This window comes from Chanodichthys erythropterus, chromosome 18 (genome assembly GCF_024489055.1).
Source record: "Chanodichthys erythropterus isolate Z2021 chromosome 18, ASM2448905v1, whole genome shotgun sequence".
In the NCBI taxonomy this organism is placed as follows: Eukaryota; Metazoa; Chordata; class Actinopteri; order Cypriniformes; family Xenocyprididae; genus Chanodichthys; species Chanodichthys erythropterus.
In genome coordinates, this window is record NC_090238.1 from 21203285 (window position 1) to 21224798 (window position 21514).

At 37.0% G+C, this 21514-nt stretch overlaps 1 protein-coding gene across 9 annotated transcripts in view; it reads right to left on the reverse strand.

Moving 5' to 3' along the window:
* Positions 1-3675: 3675 nt before the first annotated feature.
* wdpcp (WD repeat containing planar cell polarity effector) overlaps positions 3676-21514 on the reverse strand; it is a 114129-nt gene continuing 96290 nt past the window's right edge. For all 9 annotated transcript variants that reach the window (XM_067368345.1, XM_067368352.1, XM_067368349.1 and 6 more), the window contains 8 exons: positions 20748-20936; positions 20212-20335; positions 20003-20066; positions 13979-14081; positions 8033-8135; positions 5781-5863; positions 5085-5113; positions 3676-4750 (listed from right to left, as the gene is read on the reverse strand). In XM_067368345.1, coding sequence (XP_067224446.1) covers positions 4703-4750; positions 5085-5113; positions 5781-5863; positions 8033-8135; positions 13979-14081; positions 20003-20066; positions 20212-20335; positions 20748-20936 — 743 coding nt within the window. In that variant the 3' untranslated portion in view covers positions 3676-4702. The remainder of the gene's footprint in view (positions 4751-5084; positions 5114-5780; positions 5864-8032; positions 8136-13978; positions 14082-20002; positions 20067-20211; positions 20336-20747; positions 20937-21514) is intronic.

Consider the following 21514-nt stretch of genomic DNA (forward strand, 5'->3'; position numbering starts at 1 on the left):
CAAACAAACATTTGCGTCCTGTCTTCCTGGGGAATAATTTTAGGAGCTCGGACACGCCCTCGCGTGGAGCACCTGCTTAAGCCCGAGGGGTGAGCGAGAGAAAACATTAGGGCCTGTTCGTTCTGACATTTTCAACTGAAGCTGGCATCATTCTGGCGGAGGGATTTCATGTTCATGAGTTGGTCATTTACACTATATTGGTAACAACCAATATTTTATTTTATTTTTTTCTTGGATGAAGTAGTCTATAACCGAATTAAATAAGGTTCCAGATATTTCGTCCTTTATAAACTTTATCATAGCCTATATAAATAAGACTTCAAGATTAAGACTTTAAATGGAAAAGCATCTAAGTGCCATCTGAAATTTTCCTCTAAAATGAGCTTTTTTTTTTTTTAAATCAAGTTTTTCACTTAAAAAAAAAAAAAAATTATATATATATATATATATATATATATATATATATATATATATATATATATATATATATATATATATATATAATAAATGACCGACGACGAGAGACTATATAGATGTTTGTTTATTTATTAAGCACTCACATTCGACTACCAACATTTTCCAGTTTTTATCATTTTGAAATCGAATGATTTTCAAAACAGAAAGCCTTGCATGTGCATTTTAAACCGCTATATACATGTGAACAACAAAGCAAACGTATTGCATATCCAAGTCGAGGTGAAAATTTGAAAGCCTGAACTTTGTTTAATTTTAATCTACGAACGAACACGTATGATAAAGATAGACTCTTCACATTGGTCTGATAGTTCTGATAATTACTCATTATGTCACAAACAAGCTGTGCTTTAAATTTCCGTTCTGAAAACTATCTCGGCTGTCATATTGTCATTTACTCAACCAGACAATATTGTTTAATCAGTTTCTACCTGGAAGGCAGGTGCCTTTTGACAGCAGTCTGAGTTACAACAGCCTACTACCACAGTTCAAATTTAATTTAGCCCACTAAGAAAGCTTCGTTATTTTTAGATTGTCCCTTGCAAGTATGGGTATCTATTTTTCATTTATTTAAAACGGTGATAAATTATTTAAACTAAACGAAAGCGAATTACTGCAGCAAAAAGTCCAAGCAGCTAACTTCCTTCGGTCAAGAATATTTTGATGGACTGTCCTCAAGATGCGGAATTTTCTCAGGATAGGACGCTTCCATTACTGCTGTACGAAGCAATCCACTCTTGCCTTGCTGATATGCTCATATGTCCAAATGTCACCCGAGTGGGACGGCTCGTCCACAATTGGCACCATATTATTACATGTGAAAACTGTAAAAGAGATTACCGACCAAAACCATTAATGGGAAAACGGAAGTGTGATGAGCGAAGGGTTTGCTGAGATGGTGAGATGCTGACTCCAGGCCTCTGTGAGTTACAGAAACGCTGAGGGTGGGAAAACCACCAGAGGGATTTATTCTACACTACTGACGCTGAGGTCTTAGGAACAGATGACAGGCGGCATTATGGCTGTCAGGATGGACACTTGCTGAGCTCATATATAACTTTATCTTTAAATCAGTAACTGACCATACAGTTTGGGTAGGCTATAGGCTAGACTATAGCCCCTATTAAACTATAAAGGACAACTAACCCTCTTTTTTTCCTAATCTGTTTTTTTTTTTTTTGGTGGGGCCTTAAAGTCAGAAATGTCTATGCGGTGTGGGCTTACTATCCACAGAATACTACAAAAAGTCTCATTAAAAAGCTGAAATTATATTTAAAAAAATGAAAAAACTTTTTTTTTTTTTTTAAGAATTTTAAACCGTAAAAATAATATTTGTCAATTTAAAGTCAGTGTGACGTAACCAATATGTAGGAAACCATTGTTGTCATGTGACAAAAACAAACAAAATATGAAACAGAGCGACCATCATGACTGCTTTGTTTTTATTATCATTATTATTTTTAAGTATAAAGTATTTTAAATGAAAGGCACATTTTTGCTCAAGTCAATACACTCTAAAAAATGCTGGGTTAAAAACAACCCAAGTTGGGTTGAAAATGGACAAACCCAGCGGTTGGGTTAAATGTCTGACCAACTATTATTTAAAAATAGCTATATGGCTAGCTTAAAATGAACCCAAAATAGTTGGGAAATTAAAAACCAGATGCAATTAGAGACAATAATAGACAAAAGGTGAATGTTTATTGATAAGCTTTAATATTTTATTAATATAAATTTAATAGTTTAATAATATAAATGTATTAATAAGCAATTTAATAAATGTTTATTGTTTAATAATTATTCATTGAACATTAATAAATGTTCATTTCCAACATACTTTGGGTTAATTTTAATTAAGCAATACAGTAATTTTTAAACACTACCCAGCAGATTGGGCAAACATTTAACCCTACCGCTAGATTAAAACAACCCAATTGCTGGGTTTGTCCATTTTCAACCCAACTTGGGTTGTTTTTAACCCAGCATTTTTTAGAGTGTAGGTCTAACACTAAAATGACAATATTGCTGAAAAATAAGTTTATAATAAATAACTTTTTGAAGATGTGTTATACACTATAGGGTGAAAAGTAAATATTTTAGTATTTAGTTTCACAACTTAACATTTTTAGTCAATAATTATATATATATATATATATATATATATATATATATATGAAAATAGTGATATTGATTTTCCTTACACTACACAAAGTGATTTTACCACTCAAGTGTTGGTTGACAAAACAGTGCAATCTAATCCTAGTGGTGACATAATTGATCTTAATGGCTGCAATTAAAATGGGAAGAGTTAATTAACTCTTAACTGAGGTGAGAACAGTTTGTTAAGTTCGTTTTTCTCATATCAAGTGACCAGACTGTGACATCACCTCGCCGTCTGAAAGATGCCACTCAGATGAACCCTGAGGCTGTTGATCCGACAGGGAGCGTGAGGACTGAAAACCAGTTTGCCCTCTGCTTACACAACCATTCAAGAAATGAATACTAATAGTGAATGGCTGGCTGTTTGTGCAGATTTGTTCAGTATATCTGCTGGTTGAATTAGACGTCAAGACCTCTGATGGACTGCAGAACACCAGGCACCTTGATGTTCAGAGAAACTCATGAACACTAAACTTTTACTTACCACAGCTGTAGGTCAATTCATAAAAACATCTGCACTGGACAATTAGAAAAAATTCAACTTATTCACATTAAAAAAGAATATAAGCGTGAACTCAATAACCTCAGGGATAAGACTGATGTAACACTGCAAAATACAAAAAAAAAGACCAGACCATCTAAGCTCCCTTATCATAGCCCATGAAAAGAAGCTAACAACGCTTCTGGATGTTGTGAAAGAAACTCATCGTCTATCAAACCCAATGATGTGCCAATCAAATTTCAGCTTTTTCTTAAAAAGAATGTTTGATTCAAAACATTTTCTTAGTTTGGCTCGACAGCATTACAAGGTTGTCATTTACAGAAAAACTGTGATCTCTCAAATAATCCTGTGATTGTAAGTTTTAAGCTTAAGTCTGAGCTGTTGAAAATGGTTCCTGGCACACAATCAGTGACTGGAGGCCAGATTTATTAAAAAAAAAATAAAAAAAATAAAAAATACAATTCAAATAAGAAAGATGCCTCTTGAAAACTACTCAACACTCCACATTCATAATGCTGAGTTGTTGGATCAGTCAATTTCTGAGTTTTAATGCACAAATCAAGGGATATTATATATTAATATTATAAATTATATACACACATACACAGGTGTGTGTGTAATACATATTATATACACATTACAATAGATAATTACATATAAAACAATGTTTTAATATATGCTTAAAAATGATACGGTGACAACAGTACTACTGATTTGTCCTTAAAACGTGCAAAGAATAGGTAACAGACAGACATAAAAACAGAGGTGGCAACACAAAAGCTTCCTCTCCTGACCCTTCCTCCATTTCCAGCATCAATTCATATTTATATATCTTGTATATATACTTTTTTAAAAAAGAAAATCCTCTTAGAATGCAGAGTAAATAGATTACGATACAGTGAGGGATTATGGATGGCTGGGTGCTGTCAGATTAAGTTCGGAGAGCAGGTCGGCGACAGTTCTGACACGGCCGCTGTGTATGAAGACTGTGGGGGGAAAACGGCAGCCTCCTCTTTAGAGACACGCGCTGCGTATCCCCTCTGCATTTCTTCTGCGTGTAATCTCATATACCAAACAGGTGGAGAATTAAACCCAGCCCACAAGCCGCACCACTGATCCTGTGATCAAGAACAGGGATACTAGTGTGGCCTCTGTGCCACCATGCTCAAAGAAACTGAAGTGTTACTAAAATAAAAAAAGTGGTTTGCACAGACCCTCAAACATCCATTCTGATAGCGTGATAGTGACTGGCACAGGCCAGAATGGTTAGAAGATATATGTAACAGAAAGAGGAATATATATATATATATATATAAATATATATACTCAACAAGGCTAAACGGGATCTTACAACCCCTTTTCCAAGATAGAGTGTGACAAATTATGTGACAAGAAATTCATAAAAAAAAAAAAAAAAAAACACTGCGTCAAGCTAAAAAAGAATAAAAAAAATACAAAAATATGTTTTATTTGACAGTAGCTTTACAGTTTAAGCACATTTAATCAGTTAAACTTTTTTCTTTTTTTACTAAAAGACATTTTTTCTATCATAAACATAGCATTGATTTAGACTAAACCAAAATGAATAACTTTCAGTTTCCCCTCCTCAGGCACCTATAAGTCACAAAAGAAGAATATAATTATTACAACTATCAGCATTAACTGCAGTAATAGATATTAAATATTGTATAAAAATAATGATATTTAATAATATGTATTAATAAATAGATCATATTCAATACAGCCATTAAATATTTTATAAACGAAAATATGACAATGAATTTAAAGTAGTTATTTTCACATATTCTGCCCGACTTTAGGTATAATACCTGGCAAAACTGATTGGTCTACATTCATCAGCTATAAGACTCATACAAATACTTAACAACACAGTGCATCATCAAAAACAATAAATATACTATAATACTTTTGAAATGTAAAATTTTACCTGCGTGTTCTGATCAACAAGGTTGATTTCTAAAGAGAGAGAGAAAAAATTCAAACTTAAGAAAGTTGTACGTCAACACGTTGACTTGAGCGTCACAGCGGCACACCTGAATCAGGTGATCGGACCGAGCGCCAATCACTCAATAATCTTGTGAAAGTGTACCGTATGTACGAGTGGGAGGAAGTGTTGAGTTCAAGCATCCTCTGCAGCTCAACTGGAGGAGGGTTTCTCCATGGTCAATTATGACTGTGCCATTAGCATTCAGGATTATGCATGTATTAAAATTCTGATGTAAATGTCTGTAATAGCCTACAGTCTGTACTGTCCAATAAATATGTATGGGAAAAAAAAGTTTAATTATTCTGTGGACGGAAAAGAATAAAACATTCATGTTTTAGGATGATTAGCTAAGTACAATACAAGCAGAAAAAAAAGGCAGTCAACTTGAACCTATTTTTGAGAGGGCAAAACAGAGGGAAAGATATCACTCTCAGGGCATTAATGAAGGAATTATCTGTGGCAGTAAAGCTCTGTGTAAAACACACAGTCACTATAAATTATGCCAATAAAGCGGAAAAACAAGCTGTACGCCTTGATCCAAATACTGAGAACAATATACTCATTCAACCCTGTTACTTTTGTGTCAACTTTGAGAAGAGCATTCACTCAAACGGTGTTGTATTCAAAAGAACACACCTGTGTGTTTCCAAGGCCAGGTGCGCTGACTTAGGGTGTTAGAGAGGTCATCCATAGCCTCAGAAGTCGACGTTTCTGCAGCCCTATTGCAGGAAAGAGAGATTGTGGAATCATGTTTTTCATATATATAGAACTAAATATATGAGTAAAGAAACCCTGAATGCTGTATAGAAATATTCTAGTCATCTGCATTCAGAGAAACGCCTTACTGGATCCAATGTTATAATATAATCAGTGTGTACTAGCATTCACAGCAGATGGGCCTGGATCTCTTTCACAGACACACACACACACACACACACACACACCATCAAGTCCTCAACACAGAGAGTCTATGTGTGGGAGTCAGGCCTTTCCCAGGGATTCATGGGTATTCCAAAAAACACGAACCGCTGCCACCGTACGCCATGCCGTCAAATCCAGCAAGCGTGTAAGACCGCGTGAATGTTATCAGTCGTATTGTGGGCTGTGCGATTCGGGTTTTTCTGCAGCGACTGGCGATGGAGATGGGGTCCAATTTCTGTGGTTTTTCTATTTCCTTTAGTGATGCACGCCGCTTACAAGGAATCGAGGGAGGAGGAGAAAAAGAGGCCTACGGGGCGCAGCCCACACCATACAAACATGCGAACAAACATACACATCGCTACACATGTACAGATGCACTCGGATGCAAAAAGCGTCACGAGTCCAAGAGCTGGAGTGCATCTCTCCGAGTGCGTTGTGTGTGTGTGTGTGAGAGAATAAAAGGATGCGTCAACAGATGTGTGTTGAACTCGGGATGTTTTCCAGATATCCGCATCTTTGCCTCTCTCCCTGCACAGGGCTGGATTTAGTACAACCGACGGTGATGCCACCAAGTCATTGTACTCCTTCTCTCGCTCACTCTCCCCATCTTTTTTTTCTTTGCCAGCACAACGCAGGCATGAAGCTCGAATCAGTGTCTCTAAGCCTTATTGGCTCGGCATAAGGAACAATAAAACTTCATCGGAGACCAGATTAGTCTGGTTAAATAGAATTAAAAAAAAAAAAAAAAAACAAACTCCAAAAAACAAACATAAAAAGGGAAAAATGAGAAGAGGATTTCCTCTCTCTCTCTTGACTGCTATTTATCTGGGTGGGAGCATCTCCCTCTGATGTCTTGCATGCGGCCGTGTAGCAGTTCAGGCCTGTAAACTGGGATTCGGGCTGCCAAATTACCCCAAACTCCTTATTTTATGTTTTAAAAACCCTTTAATCCCACCCCATCCTCTTTGGGCCGTCCACTCGGAACTGGCTGATGGGAGAGGGAGGATTTAAAGGAGATCGAGGGAGCTTAAGTGGGACAGAAAGAAAGAGTCTGCACAGAGTCAACGTTCCCTCCGTCAGCAGCAATGGAATCAGAGAGAGGATAAGACAATAGGACAATCCTCATGTAACACACACACACACACATCCACTCTACACACTCATTGTGATGCTCCAGGCCAAACTTGGGTGAATTACACAAACTAGAACAGTTAGTATGGCTGCTTGCTTAAAATATCCCACTTGTGTATATGTCTGACATGAGTTTTTAAGGAATAGTTCACAAAAATACAAATACATAATCATTATTTACTCCCCTCATGTTCATAATTACTACTTCTGTCAAGCTACAAAAGAGACAAAAAGCACCATAAAAGTAGCTCATAAAACTTGTGCACTATATTCAAAGATGTCTGAAGCCACATAATGGCATTGTGTGAATTTGACAGTCACTGAATGATTGAACTTTTTTTTTTTTTTTGGAATAAGTTCTTTTTAATGAACTGGTTGATCCAAAACACAAAATGAAATGAATTATTTATTCTCAGTCGGTTCTGAAGTTCAGCTCACTGAGTCAATGCTCTGGTCAGGGTTGTTTTCAGTATTATTAAGAAATAATAACAAACACTTACGGCTTCACAACTCTTGCTAAGCGAATCCCAAGTTTATTTAGAATTTTACCTGTTTTGGAACGTGACATCTGTGGTCAATATAACGGTTACTCAAAAAAAAAAAAAAAAAATGTGTTCCACAGAAAAAAAATAACAGATGGGAATGACATGAGGGCAAAAAAGTAATATTATTTTCATTTCTGGGTGAACTATCCCTTTAAGAAATGCACTCTGATAAATGCTATAAAAAGGACACTGCTAACAGCATCAGAATGTGGCATTTCAAGAAGTGCATTTGCTAATGTATCAGCCAATCTAGACTTGAATAATTAATTTAAAACACACACAGATACACACCTTGATGCAGTGCTCCAGTGTTTGGGGTGGTGAACATGTCTGTCGCTGCTGGTTGTTGGTAGCTTGACTCCACTCTGCTCTCCGTATGCTGACTGACACTCATCTGAAATCACACACAAAATCCCACCATGCCCTGAGGAAAACAGTTTAACATGAAGAATCTTTGAAATGTAGAAGCTCTTCTATATGAAACAGAGGGAGAAAGAGAGAACATGACATATTGTGTAATACATGGGCGTCTGGTACACGACTCTCCCAGACAGAGACAGTGAAGGTTACATATAACAAGAGACACTAAGTGAGACTTGATCTCAGGGAACACCCTACAGCACAGCAGTGTGTGCGTCTGCATCTCATGAGCTATAAGATGATCCCTCTCATACGCTCTTCTCAGAGTCCTCCTTTACAATTGGCTCTCTCACCAAATCAACACACTCCTCAATGAGACAGTGAACACTGATCCTCTTCTGTGACAATAAAGCAATGGTGGAAGGATGGAAAGACAGACAGACAGAGAGAGAGACTTGTAGGGAGTCTAGGCAGGGAGATCAATATAAAAACATGTAAGGAAAAATACATTTTTAGGGCTGTTATTTTAATGCATTCATCGAGAAAATTACACAATAAAAATTCTGGAATATAATCTTGCTTCCTGACCATCGGTGTAAAACAGCTGTTCAGACATGACAAGCTGGAAGCCTCTTTAACACATGAATTTGGTTTATATTAAAGGGTTAGTTCACCCAAAAATTTAAATTCTGTCATTAATCATCCATTTCAAACCTGTAAGACTTTCGTTCATCTTCAGAAGACAAATGAAGATCTTTTTGTCCTTCCATAGACAGCTTCGGAACTGACACTTTGATTAGGGCTGGGCGATCGCATTCGACTGTCACGCGCATTTCGTCAATAAAGCCGGTTCCCTGATTACCGCTAAATCGCCATCACCTGCTTTCAAATGGAGCGCCATTTAATAGACAGAGCCGTAGTTCACTGACAAGCCACGCAATATCGCGTTCATTATTGAAGTCGATTCATCTGCGATATGAACGCGATATTGCGTGGCTTGTCAGTGAACTGCGGTAATCAGGGAACCGGCTTTACTGACGAAATGCGCGTGACAATCTCATGCGATATATCGTGCAGCACTAACTCTGATGCTTCAAAAAGTTCATATACAGATCGTACAACTAATCCATATGAATTGAGAGGTTTAGTTCAAATTTTCTGAAGAGACTCGATCGCTTTATATGACGAACGGATTGAATTTAGGCTTTTATTCACATATAAAAAGTTATGGTAAGCGGAAGCTCAAGCATGTTTGCTTGAAGTGCGAGAACCAATGAGGTTCATTCTTGTGTTACGCAGCACGTTTGAGATTCCGAAAGAGGTTTGCTTTTGCGTGTGAAGCAGGTTCGGTTGATATTTTGTTTGCTGATCAAAATGTATATGTGAGTAAAAGCCTAAATTAAATCTATTAATCTATTGCTGTTGTTTTAAACTCTCTGTTCATCAAAGAATTCTGAAAAAAAAAGTTTCCACAAAAATATTAGGCAGCAACTTTTCAACACTGACAATAATAATACATGTTACTTGAGCATATTAAAGAATATTATATCAGCATATTAGACTGATTTCTGAAGGTTCATGTGTATATCGTATAGCTACAAACTCATTTATTGCTGCATATTTTAAATCCATTTTTAATACGAATAAATTAAATTAATTGTGGTAGTGCTGGGCAGTATATGGTACGATATATATTTTTCAAATACCGCCATACCAATGCGTAGCTGAAACATTTGCTGCATGTTTGCATCTACTCAGTGGAGCTCTATAGAGTGTATTGATATCGTTACATCCCTACTATGCAGAGTTCAAAATGTCACGATACGACAATACCTCAATATAAAGTCCACGATACAATATTTATTGCAATATTTAAAAACAAATGAAGACTTGGAAAAAAGTGCCATAAGTGTTAAACAACGATGTACAGAGATTTCACTTGTTTGTAAAAGAATGATTCCGTGATACATTTTTAACACTAATTTGTTGCCACCTAGTGGTGTAACAATGCAATAGAAACAGTCGTTATTAGAAGCACTTCCAAAAGGTGATTTATTCTATTTTGATCAGTAAGTAGACATCAGCGGATATCTGAATAATACACTTTTGTATGCTTCTGTGATAACTTGAATATTTTTAACAGAAATGATACTGTGTGTTTGACAAGATTGTTTGTGAAGCTATTTATATCTAAACTAAACATGACAACTCGCTTTGGATCAACGGCAGTGCAAACGCAGATTTGAATGTCGCAATTTTATTTTTGTCAAAGGTTTAATATACACGGGGAATCGTAGTCATTCGGGAATCAGATCATGCAGGTGATGAAATCGAGAATGCGATCTTTCAAAGATTAATGGTGCAGCTTGCCTTTGCACCTCTCTCTCTCTCCATCTGCATCGATATCTGTATGAGTAGCATGAGCCACAAGGGCTTTTCAGTACATTCATTGGTATAATATTCATGAGGTGAGATGTCTCTATTAAAGGATACGTTCCTCGCAATTCGCCCACCCATCACACCAGAACTGTTTTTAGAACCAGGTTGAAAAAAACCTACACTGTTTGCCCAGAAGACATTGTTTCGTACATTCATGTGACCACGATAATATTGAGACAATTTTGCTATCGTAATACCATGATATTGATAAAACCATTACATTCCTACTGCATAGCCTCACGAAATGCGGCGATGACGTTTGATGTCTGCGCGAAAAGGGTGCGCGGAGGTAGGGAAATACATATGTCGACAGGCAGGACATCCTAACATTGCATTAGGACCGAATGTAATGATTGGACAAAAAATTTGGTCCTGAGACTTCCACAGAAGATATATGTACATTTTTTAATATTTTAACCACTTTAATTTTTCGTTTCTATCATAGAGTTGGAACCATAACAAAAAGTGTTTATAAAAAACATTGCCTACCCTACCTTTAACTTCACAAACATGTCACCATTTCATTTGATAAAATGACCGTCATATCATGTACACACAAACATCAAAAAAAAAAAAAAAAAAAAACGAACAAATTATAACAAATATATTACTATTGCATTGTAGAGTGCACTTCTTCAGGTAATAATAATAAGACATTTTATTAAAACACACTGAAACACAAAGGTCTTTGTTACAATCCACCAAAATAAAAGTTTGGTCTAATTTGAAGAAATTATGAAATATATATATATTACTATTGCCAGAGGTCGTGTTAGACTTTCGCATTGTCCATTATTTTGATGGACAGGGTTGTAAAAATTCTGTCATATTCTATTATTACCCATCATTTTAATTTTAAAATTTTAGTGATAATAAGCTATTTAATAGGCGTTGTTTTTGTTCACAATTCTTTTTTACAGGACAAGCATTTAGGCTAGATTATGCATATTTCACTTTTCACTGTCACTTTTCAGGTGTCATCATGAAATTTTTCTAATACATCACAATAAGCTTACTTTTGATATGAAACAAGTCTCAGCTTTCAATTCTGTCTATTTTATCACAAATTCATACCCTTTTGGCGCTCTTTATGTGGCGCGAGGGATCACTGTAGTGCCTCAGTTAAGCGAGCAGAGCGAAAGTGAACGTGATCATCCCTTCCTCTTTAGCTACTACGTTACAGAACGAAATGAACAACAGAAAATATGTTAAAATATACAGTACAAATTACCGAAATCCGTATCATGTCTCTTATGTAATTCGTTGATAGTCAGCAAGAGTGCACTCGCCACCAAGTGGACAGGGGTGGGAATTACAGTTGCAAATTACAATTGACCCTCGGATAGCTTTCAGAATTTTTCCATCACTGCTAAAAAAATTCCGCCAATGACGGTAAATTTTCGGTTAACGCGACCTCTGACTATTGCACAGTACAATGTACTGTGTAAAGTAATAATAGCCTAATAATAATAATTATAATAACATTATTATTATTATTATTATTTAATTAAAACAATTTTAAGGAATTTTAAACAAGTTTTCATCCTTGTTTTAAATTAAACCATAAACTTGCCAAAAAATAAAAGGAATTATTACATTTTCATTTGATAACATTTTGAAAGGATAAACTAAATTGTTAGTTTTATAAATTGATTTGATTACCACCATTTTAAAAAGTAAATTAATATTTGACGTACAATGTTTTTATATTCTATGTACTTCTGACAGTAAAATAAGCCACAATAAACCTAAAGGTCCAGTCATGAAAAGTACCGGGATATTATACCATGAAACCACTAGAATCTTAAAAAATACCTTGATACAGATTTTTGGTCATACTTCCCAGCTCTAATCTGTGGATATCTGATTAATTAATTAGGGTATCATGTAATTGATTTGATTACAAATTTGAAGAGAGTGACAGCCCTATCTATTATATTGGTTTAAGAGACTAGGCAGCATTGCTAAATAGTCAATAATCATCCAGAAGCTTCAACAACAGAACAATACCCTTAAAGCTCTTTGTTTTATTTATGAGAACGGCCATATAATGTGTGAATATTAAGTAACTTTTGAATTTCTAGCCTGTGTGTGTGTGACTGTGAGTCATGGTTGGCTGGCAGTCTGAGACTTTCGCTTCAGGCTGGCCAAATGTAAACAAGACACCTTGTCTTTTTAATGCACAGCACAAAGCAGAATCCTACCGCTCTCATTCCCTATTTATGATCCTCTACGCTGCCTTACAGAATTTCCTGTAAATATTCCTTTATTCCACAATAATCCCTGCACACAAACGCACACGGGCAATATCAGCACCTGAAAGAAGCTATTGACCCGAAAACGTACACAGAGTTGACAGAAAAGAAAGAGAGAAAGAGAGAGAGAGAGAGCCTGAGACCCCCGTGTATCTTGCACTACATAAAAAAAAAAAAAAATCTCAGGCAATGACTTATAATTGCAACATTTTAACTATTAACAGCGGTAAAATGCCCTCAAACAGACTATTTTGCCCATCTGTTCATTTCACATTCACTCTCTTAAGCACTTCCTTCCAAGGCTAAGGTCTGCTCGGGGTGAGAGAGCAGGGAAATCATCAAGGACATAATTAAGAGGCTTATGGGCAGACGGGGTGGGAAACACACACACACCCTCAAGTTTTCACCCCCTTATTAGAAGCTAAACACCTCCCTTGTCTCATCTGTACACCTGTTAGCTGAACTACTTCTGTCCGTCCCTCATCTCCCACTTGCTTTTCTTTTCTTTCTACTGCCCTTTCTCATTTGAATGTCTGCCCACCCTGTTGGCCTAGGAAATATTTGTTGAACATCGCTGATGATGAGCAGCATGTAGGACGTCCTCATCAGGTCAGTAGGAAACAGAATATCAGAGCCGAGGTCAATGCACTTTAAACCAGTCCTATTCAGCCAATTAACAATGTGAACAAATCAAACTCTCCTCTATATCTGCGCAGTTTAAAAAAACCTTAAAAAAGTCAAATATAATTACATAAGAGATTAAACATTACGAAACCTAATGGCTTTTTTAATTTCCCAGTGGTGCCACGGCCAGGGTCACATGCATCTTACGTCATATCATGAAAGACTGAATGAAATTAACAGTAAAAATGTTTTGAACTAAGCGCTAGAGCACATTTTACTAAAACATGCCAACTGCAACAGCTGTAAATGAAAAAAAAAAAAAAAAATTTTAAAGTTAAAAAGGAAATAGTTTTTCTGTTCCAAAATAATTCCACCAATCCCAGCTTAATATGTGTGTTCAAACAATGAAAGACAGGGGAAGTATGGTCAGGAAACCTGTTTGAAAACATGCAGATAATTAGAGTTTTTGAGTGAATATTTGCACTCACAAAACATTATTAAAACACCAGATTTGGGAGCATTTTTATTGTAACTAACATTATGTGAATAATTCTCTCACCTTTTGCCGATGTTTGTGCCTCTGCGTCTATTTCATTAGCCTTCTTCTTGGCTACAGCGGCTAACACCACCTCACCCTTATCTGCTGCCACGTAATGGAGGTCCTTTGAAGGTAAAGCAGAACAGCAGAGCAATCTAAAATTAATCTCAGCTCACATGACAATACTTCAGTTTTTTCCGTTTTTCATTTTTGCGCTCTACTTGAAGAGAGAGAAGCAGCGAATAGAGGCTGCGGGAGAATGAGAGAGAGAGAATAGATTAAATAACCTGTTTGAAGTTTAAGATGGGGGGAAAAAAACAGATAAAAGTATCAAACTTTCAAAAATCTGTCTTGCTCATTTGTTCAGTCGCCTTTATGTTGTCCTCCCTCCTTTTCTCTTTCTCCCTGAACTCTGACCGGATGCAATCATACTGGTTTCAAAAAGCACAAAGATGTGGGGAAAGGCATGTGTCATCTTTTAAAAAGCAGGAGCGATGCTCTTCATGTCGGAATAGAGTTTAAACTATTGTCATTACGAGCAGGTGGGTGTGTGACGCACACACATTCACACACTCGCTCTTGCTCTTTCTCTCTCTTAAATATGAGCCCTCTCATCCCAGAGAATAGACTATAATATATCTATTATAGAGCCTCATGCAGTCAGAAGACCTCCATTAACCCACAAACATGTTTTTAAATGTCACACCATTAGTCCCACCAAAATGGATGCCGGATTGAGACGTACAACAGAGATAAAGCACACCCGACTGCTCAGAGAAAGTCTATCAATGACTAGACTTGCTTCACTGACAGAAACCTTTGGTGAACTCAACAAAGTATTAAAAAAAAAAATCATAAAATACATCTAACAAGCAATAAACTAAAAGAGAAGAACTACCAACACAGTGGTAAATTCACTATAGAAATGATTACTTGCTGCTTTCAGAAAACAGGGGAATTGCAAATTTGATAAAATATGTTGTTTAATAAAAAATTGCATTAATTAATAGTAACAGCCACAAAAATCAATTCCTCTGTCAAGCAATAGTTCGTCCATCATTTCCAAGAGAAAAACTCCTATATATATAAAGCAAAAAACATAAAATAAAACAAAACAAAACGACAAACAAAACAAATAAAACAAAACAAAAAACAAAACAAAAAAAAAAACAAAACACAAAACAAAATACAAAAAAAACAAACAAAAAAACAAAACAAAACAAAAACCAAAAACTTGCCAACAGGTAACCTGGCATGTTTGGTCACATATGTCTATACCGTTCATCTCACTTATTCAGACCATCCAATCAAATTTAAGAGCTAGAGCTACATTAAATGAATCTGATATGTCTATCTTCAGCAATGTGGTATAAAACATTCTTGGTCAACAGAATATCCTTATGTATCTGTAGAGAAGATCTTTAGACACGCTGGAAGAACTTATAATAATGTAATTGACAGACTATATTTGACCATCTTGGAGGGGCCCATTCATGGGTAAATTAAAGTGAAAGTTGGGAGAGAAGCTCAGTGCTGACTCCGATACTAATAAGATCCTCTCTCTGCCTGTCCGTTTAAACGCTAAACCCATCCTTCCGCTTCAGGGACATCAGTCAGAGCTGCGGCAGGATGCAGGGAGGGTGAATACAGCACAGTCGGACCTGCAGAGCACTAATGCCTGTTTTGTCAACCGGCCTCTCCAAGTCTGATCAAATGGGGAGGGGGGGTTGGGGAGTTTGTAAGAGTGACTTATAAACATCAAACAGGACTTGATTTAGCTTTTCACAGGCTCAGGGATGAGAGCCAATAACCTCATGATTCAAACAATGATTCTTCAACTTTAAAAAATGTCAAATTACTTTTTTTGTTGACGAAATACAGAATTGCTCGATATGGTAAATTATTTCTACCCATTTTAAAAACATTTATTTTGATTAAACCCCACAAGTGATTTCCTTACAATCGATTGAACATTACAAATGTAACTCATTATGCTAAACAATGTTTGTGATTTTTTTATATTGTTTATATATTTTTTAGAATATAGTCAACTGCAAACTCAGTAACAGCTCTAAACAATTCACTGAATCTGATTCAAACTGATAACTAACATGCAAGTTTTATGAATCTTTTTCAGTAACTCAGCTATCACGGTTAAGTTTTCCTTCCATTTTAAATTATTACTGCAAATTATTAGTCACATTTAATCACAGTCTGGAGCCCTGAATCAGCTACAGGCATGAACTTTCAGTGGATGTGGCCCACATTTCCCTAAGCACATGAAAAATCAGATGCAACAATAGAGATAGAGAGAGCATTCTAAGGGCATCATGTTTTCAGTAAAGACTTGAAAGGGAAAACGAATAGGTGCCAAACACTGGATATTAGCAATGCATCTGAAGACCTTTATTTCAGCTTAGCAGAACATAATGCTTTCTGAGCCAGAAAGAGAGATAGATCGAAAAAGAGAGGAAGGCCAAGAAACAGAGAGACAGACAGAGAAAAAGCAAGTGAATCCAGACGTCTAAGAGGGATGACAATAATTCTGTACATAAATCAGATATTATACCTCTTATTCACCACAGCTTACATAGGACACAGGATCTGGTCTAATCTTATTTATTTAAGAGCTTTAAGAGCTCAAACACGGATAAACGGCCTTTTAGTGTTATTTTTTGACTGGAGAGGCATATGGAGACAGGATAAACAGCTGGTCCAGCGATGATGCTTGATATTCGCTCGACGTCAGAAAAGAGTTTGAAATTAACATGGACCAGTGGAGCAGAGCGAGAGAACCGTAGAGAAAGAACCGTTACATGCACAATTGCGCATTTACACTCGCACACACAAGTGCGAAGACAATTCAGGAGGATCACACCTGTAATCCACGTGAGTGTTTGAGGAAGGTGTTTATCAGATACGCGAGAGGGTCTTACAGAGTTCATTATCCATCTCGACACAGAAACCAGCCAATATCAGCTCAGTGCGGCACGTCACGTCTAATCGTTGAAATGAACACGACCCCCTCCGATCCAGCAAACACACGCACATGCACACGCCCCATTAACCAACAAAGCGAGCATACGATCACAATTATGATCTAATTAATTAATCGGCAGATCAAAAAAAAAGAGCAAGGAATGAGTAAAGTCAGTGAAATACAGCTAAATGAATTAGCGCAGGCACTATCAGGTTCACATCACAGGATAATTACAAGTATAGAATGTAACAATTATGCAAAACACTCCAGTGAATGAGTGGAGGGGCAACCCTGCCCTCCCTCTCCCTTCCTCTCTACCCCTTTGGGTGACTCCGACCCCTCCAATTTCTTCCAACACCAAAGTGCTTCACTTCACAAAAGGCTTCTTACAAAAGAAAAGAAAGAGAAATTCTTTTGGTGCTCCATTGTTGGTTCGGAGACAATGGAGACTCGAGCCTGGCTCATACTGGGGGCTCTTACGTGGGGCTCCATCCGTTTTGTTTCAGCTGACCTCTGTGACACGGAGGGGACTGGATCAGATGGAGCAAGGACCCCCGCTCGTTCTCTGCCTTTCTCTTTCTTTCTTTCTCTCCCTCTCTCCTGTGGGTGGTTTAATTTAACTTCTGTGGCTAATTAGCCAAGAGCCAAAACCGTGGGGTGAAACGCCATTGGCTTTAGCTCCCTCTCGCTCTCTCTCTCTCAGTTTCTCTGCCTTTAGCTCACTCGCTCTCGCTTCTCTTTGTTGATTCAGAAGGACTGATATTCATGGGCCATTCATAATTTGCCACTTGCGTCTCTCTCATCCTTTCTCCTTTCGGTTTTCCCAGTGCATGTCCCAAGAATAACAGATCCAGGTTTCCTTTGCCCTTCTCTCTCGCTCCCTCCCTCCCTCCCTCTCTTCTCTGCCCTTTCAGGCTTGTGTGGCTTGAGCTCCACCTTTTCAATTGGGGCCCTCAGCAGCAGCACTTAGTGGGGAATGAATTGGAACGAGTGCGATCAGCGTGAAAGAAGGAGGGAGAGAGAGGAACTGCATGAAAAAAGGACAGAGAGAAAGAGAGAGACAGCGGCCGGTGTGAACGCTAATAGGGAAGGTGTCACTCGGGCATGGAGAGAGGAGGCCTAGAAAAGGGGTCACACACACAGGACCATTTAAAGGAGTGAGAAAGGAGAGGGAGAGAAAAGATAGTGTACCGGCCACGAGAGCTGTGAAAGACAGACTCCCTCGCTCTTTTTCTTCCGCACCCCCTCCCTCATTCTCTTAGCAACTGTTGCTCTCTGGAGCCTCTAAGATTCTTGTTATGGTAGGAGAGAGGGGACATGACATGGCCAGGGGCCTCAAATCCCAAGCTGCACCTGCCCTGAGCCTCTCAGCCCAAAACAGGGCCAACGCAAAGCTCTCTACTTGTGTAACTCACCTATAACTACACTGTTATCATGCACAATGGCAACACATTTTGAAGTTCATTTTAAAGCATATTTTTCATTTATACCTTGGTCACAATAATAAATTAATTCATCTTTTTATTAATAATCATCACCACAGATAAGTCTTTATTAGTTTAATTCAATTGTGCTTTCTGCCTGCAGTTTACATGACATTTTCATATGTACAAAATGTTCAAAGGTTTGGGGTTATTAAGATTTGTATGTTTCATGCTCACCCAGGCTGCATTTGCTTGATCAAAAATACAATAAAAAAACAGTAATATTATTGCAGTTTAATTCCTTTTTGAATATATTTTAAAATGTAATTTATTCCTGTGATGGCGAAGCTGAATTTTCAGCAACCATTACTCTAGGCTTCAGTGTCACATGGTCTTTATGAAATCTAATTCTAATTCTAATATGCTGATCTGGTGCTCAGGAAACATTTCTCATTATTATTATTAATATTGAAAACAGTTGTGTTGCTCAATATTTTTGTGGTAGTGTACATTTAGTGTACTTTGTTCCATTACATTCACACTTGGACACTAAAAGGGATAGTTCAGCCAAAAATGAAAATTCTGTCATCATTTACTCACCCTCAAATTGTTCCAAACCTGTATGAATTTTTGGTAACACTTTATTTTAGGGTCTTTTTTAACTAGTTGCTTTTTAGCATGCATATTACTCGAATAATGGCTATTTATTAGTACTTAAACACATATTAATGCCTTATTTTGCATGACCTTATTGTGTGAATGTTATTCTACATTCTTAATCCTACCCAATACCTAAACTTAACTACCTTACTAACTATTAACAAGCAGTAAATTAGGAGTTTATTAAGGAAAAATTCGTAGTTAATAGTTTATATGTGTTTGCTATACTAAAGTGTTACTGAATTTCTTTGTTCTGCTGAAAACAAGATATTTGGAAGAATGTCAGTAACCAAACCATCATAGTAGGAAAAATAAATACTATGGTAGTCAATGGGGGTGTGAGATCTGCTTGGTTACTGACATTCTTCCAAATATCTTCCTTTGTGTTCAGCAGAACAAAGAAATTCATACAGGTTTTTTGCCTTTATTTTTAACCAACTGGTGTTTAGGTGATTTTAATGAATAAAGTAGGTCTCATCAAGTTCACGAGCCTTAGCTGATAAATGAACACGATCCACTAACATTTGGCAACCAGAAAGTGTCCAGATACTTTGTCTTCATTTAGAACAGTGTATCTGCATTTTTACAATGCAGAACATCTTTTTGTGAAATATTTTGCTTGAAAAGTGTGATTTTTGTCTTTTTTCTTTAAAATAAAGAACAATTTTTGGTTGTCTAATGCAGGGTTTTCCAATTTGAGGTTTGTGAGGGAATAAGTAATTTTTTAATGAAAACAAAAATACTTAAAAGACAAAATATTTTATTAGTTTACCTGCATGTCATGTGACCATTAACTAACATCCGTAAAAGAACCGTAAAAAAATTAAAATTTGTTGCTAAATTAAAATAAAATATCAACTTTAAGATTTTTTCAAGATTTGCTTTACAGGTATGGCTGACAAATAAGGTTTGGGAATCCCTGGACCTGTCCAAATACTTTTTTGGGTAATTTTACGAACATGTCTGAAAGTGTGTGCTCACCATGAACAGATCTCTAGCTCCGATATCTACAGCCAGCAAGAAGGCTTTTTCAAACCGCTGGTGTCTAGAAGAGAAGTCAGAAGTATTGAACAGCCATAAATGATTATTTATAATTGAAGAGCATAATTTAAACATTTCAATCTGGAACACACACAATTACTTGCAATAGGTGATGTGAACTGTATGTAGAGTATGTGTTATGTGTGTACCTGAGCAGGTGATGGAAGAATCGTCGGGCGTATCTGCTGATGGGGTCTCTGTACTCCAGTATGACAGTGTTTGAGAGGGGTCTGCAGGGAGCATAAAACAGCCCCAGCGCTGACTCCAACTGATCTGCAATCACACACATCAGGATCAAATGTGGTCCCAAACAGTTTTCAACAAATTAGATGAAGTACTACCAACTTTTGACAACCATAAATTGTAAATATTTTACTAGAAATGTGTGTTTGCTGTTCAAAATACATTTTAAATATGATTTAATTAAAACATTACCACATGATTTGATACATTGTTGATATTTTATAAGTGGTCCAAATACTTTTGGGGCCACAATCAGCATATTCTCAGTCAATAAAAACATGGTTTTCATTGTGCTCCATTGTCCTGTTTGTATTGTACAAGAGCACTTAACTTAATTTAAATAGTGTTATTTTGAAGCATAAATACATTTTTGATTCTAAGCTGTGTTTATTGCACACTTTGTCCGTCCAGAAATCAAAGCCTTAAGATCTGAAGTGTTTACCTTCAGTCTGCTGGTCCAGTGGTTTTCTCAGCAGGTGATCTGTGATGGAGATGAGTGACCTGTAACACTCCGCTCCCATCATGGCCCAGTCCATATTACCCAGAATTCCCAGTGCTGCATCCACCTCCTCACAGCGCAAACGGTGCTGTACTAAATCGCCTGGGCCTAGCTGAGCACCATTAAACACACCTGCAGACAGAAAAAATGCAGAACTATTATTGTTTATTATTAAGTGGCTGCATGGTTATGATGTGAGACATATCAAATATATGATGATGACAGAAGCAAACTTTCTCCAAAATCACGTTCAATGGCACTGCTGTAGTTACAGCATGTTAGAGTAAAGTTACGGTATGCAAGCCGTCATGATCTGAAACATTAAGCCGTGTTTCCCCAATCACTTTCCCTCACTCTTGTCTACATCATTTCCTGTCCTCTTTTTATTAAACTATAAATAAAAATCACAAAAAAGGAAAAAATAAGAATCAAAATATTTGGAATTTTCACAATTACAAGGAACAGAGAAAGAGAGAGATTGTGCAAGCTCTGGATCGTATGAGGTGGGAGATCTTTAGAGGCGACGCTCTGTAAGATTGCCATTGACATTTGGATCGATCTTCAGTCTGTGCTCTTTCCCTGTAGCACTGTTAAGAGGTGTTTGTGTGTGTGTGTGTGTGTGTGTGAACTGACACACAGGGCAAATGCAGTCGATTCAGGTTAAACGTACTTGTTGGTGTGGAAACTGCTGTCAGTTAGTTTAGAGAATT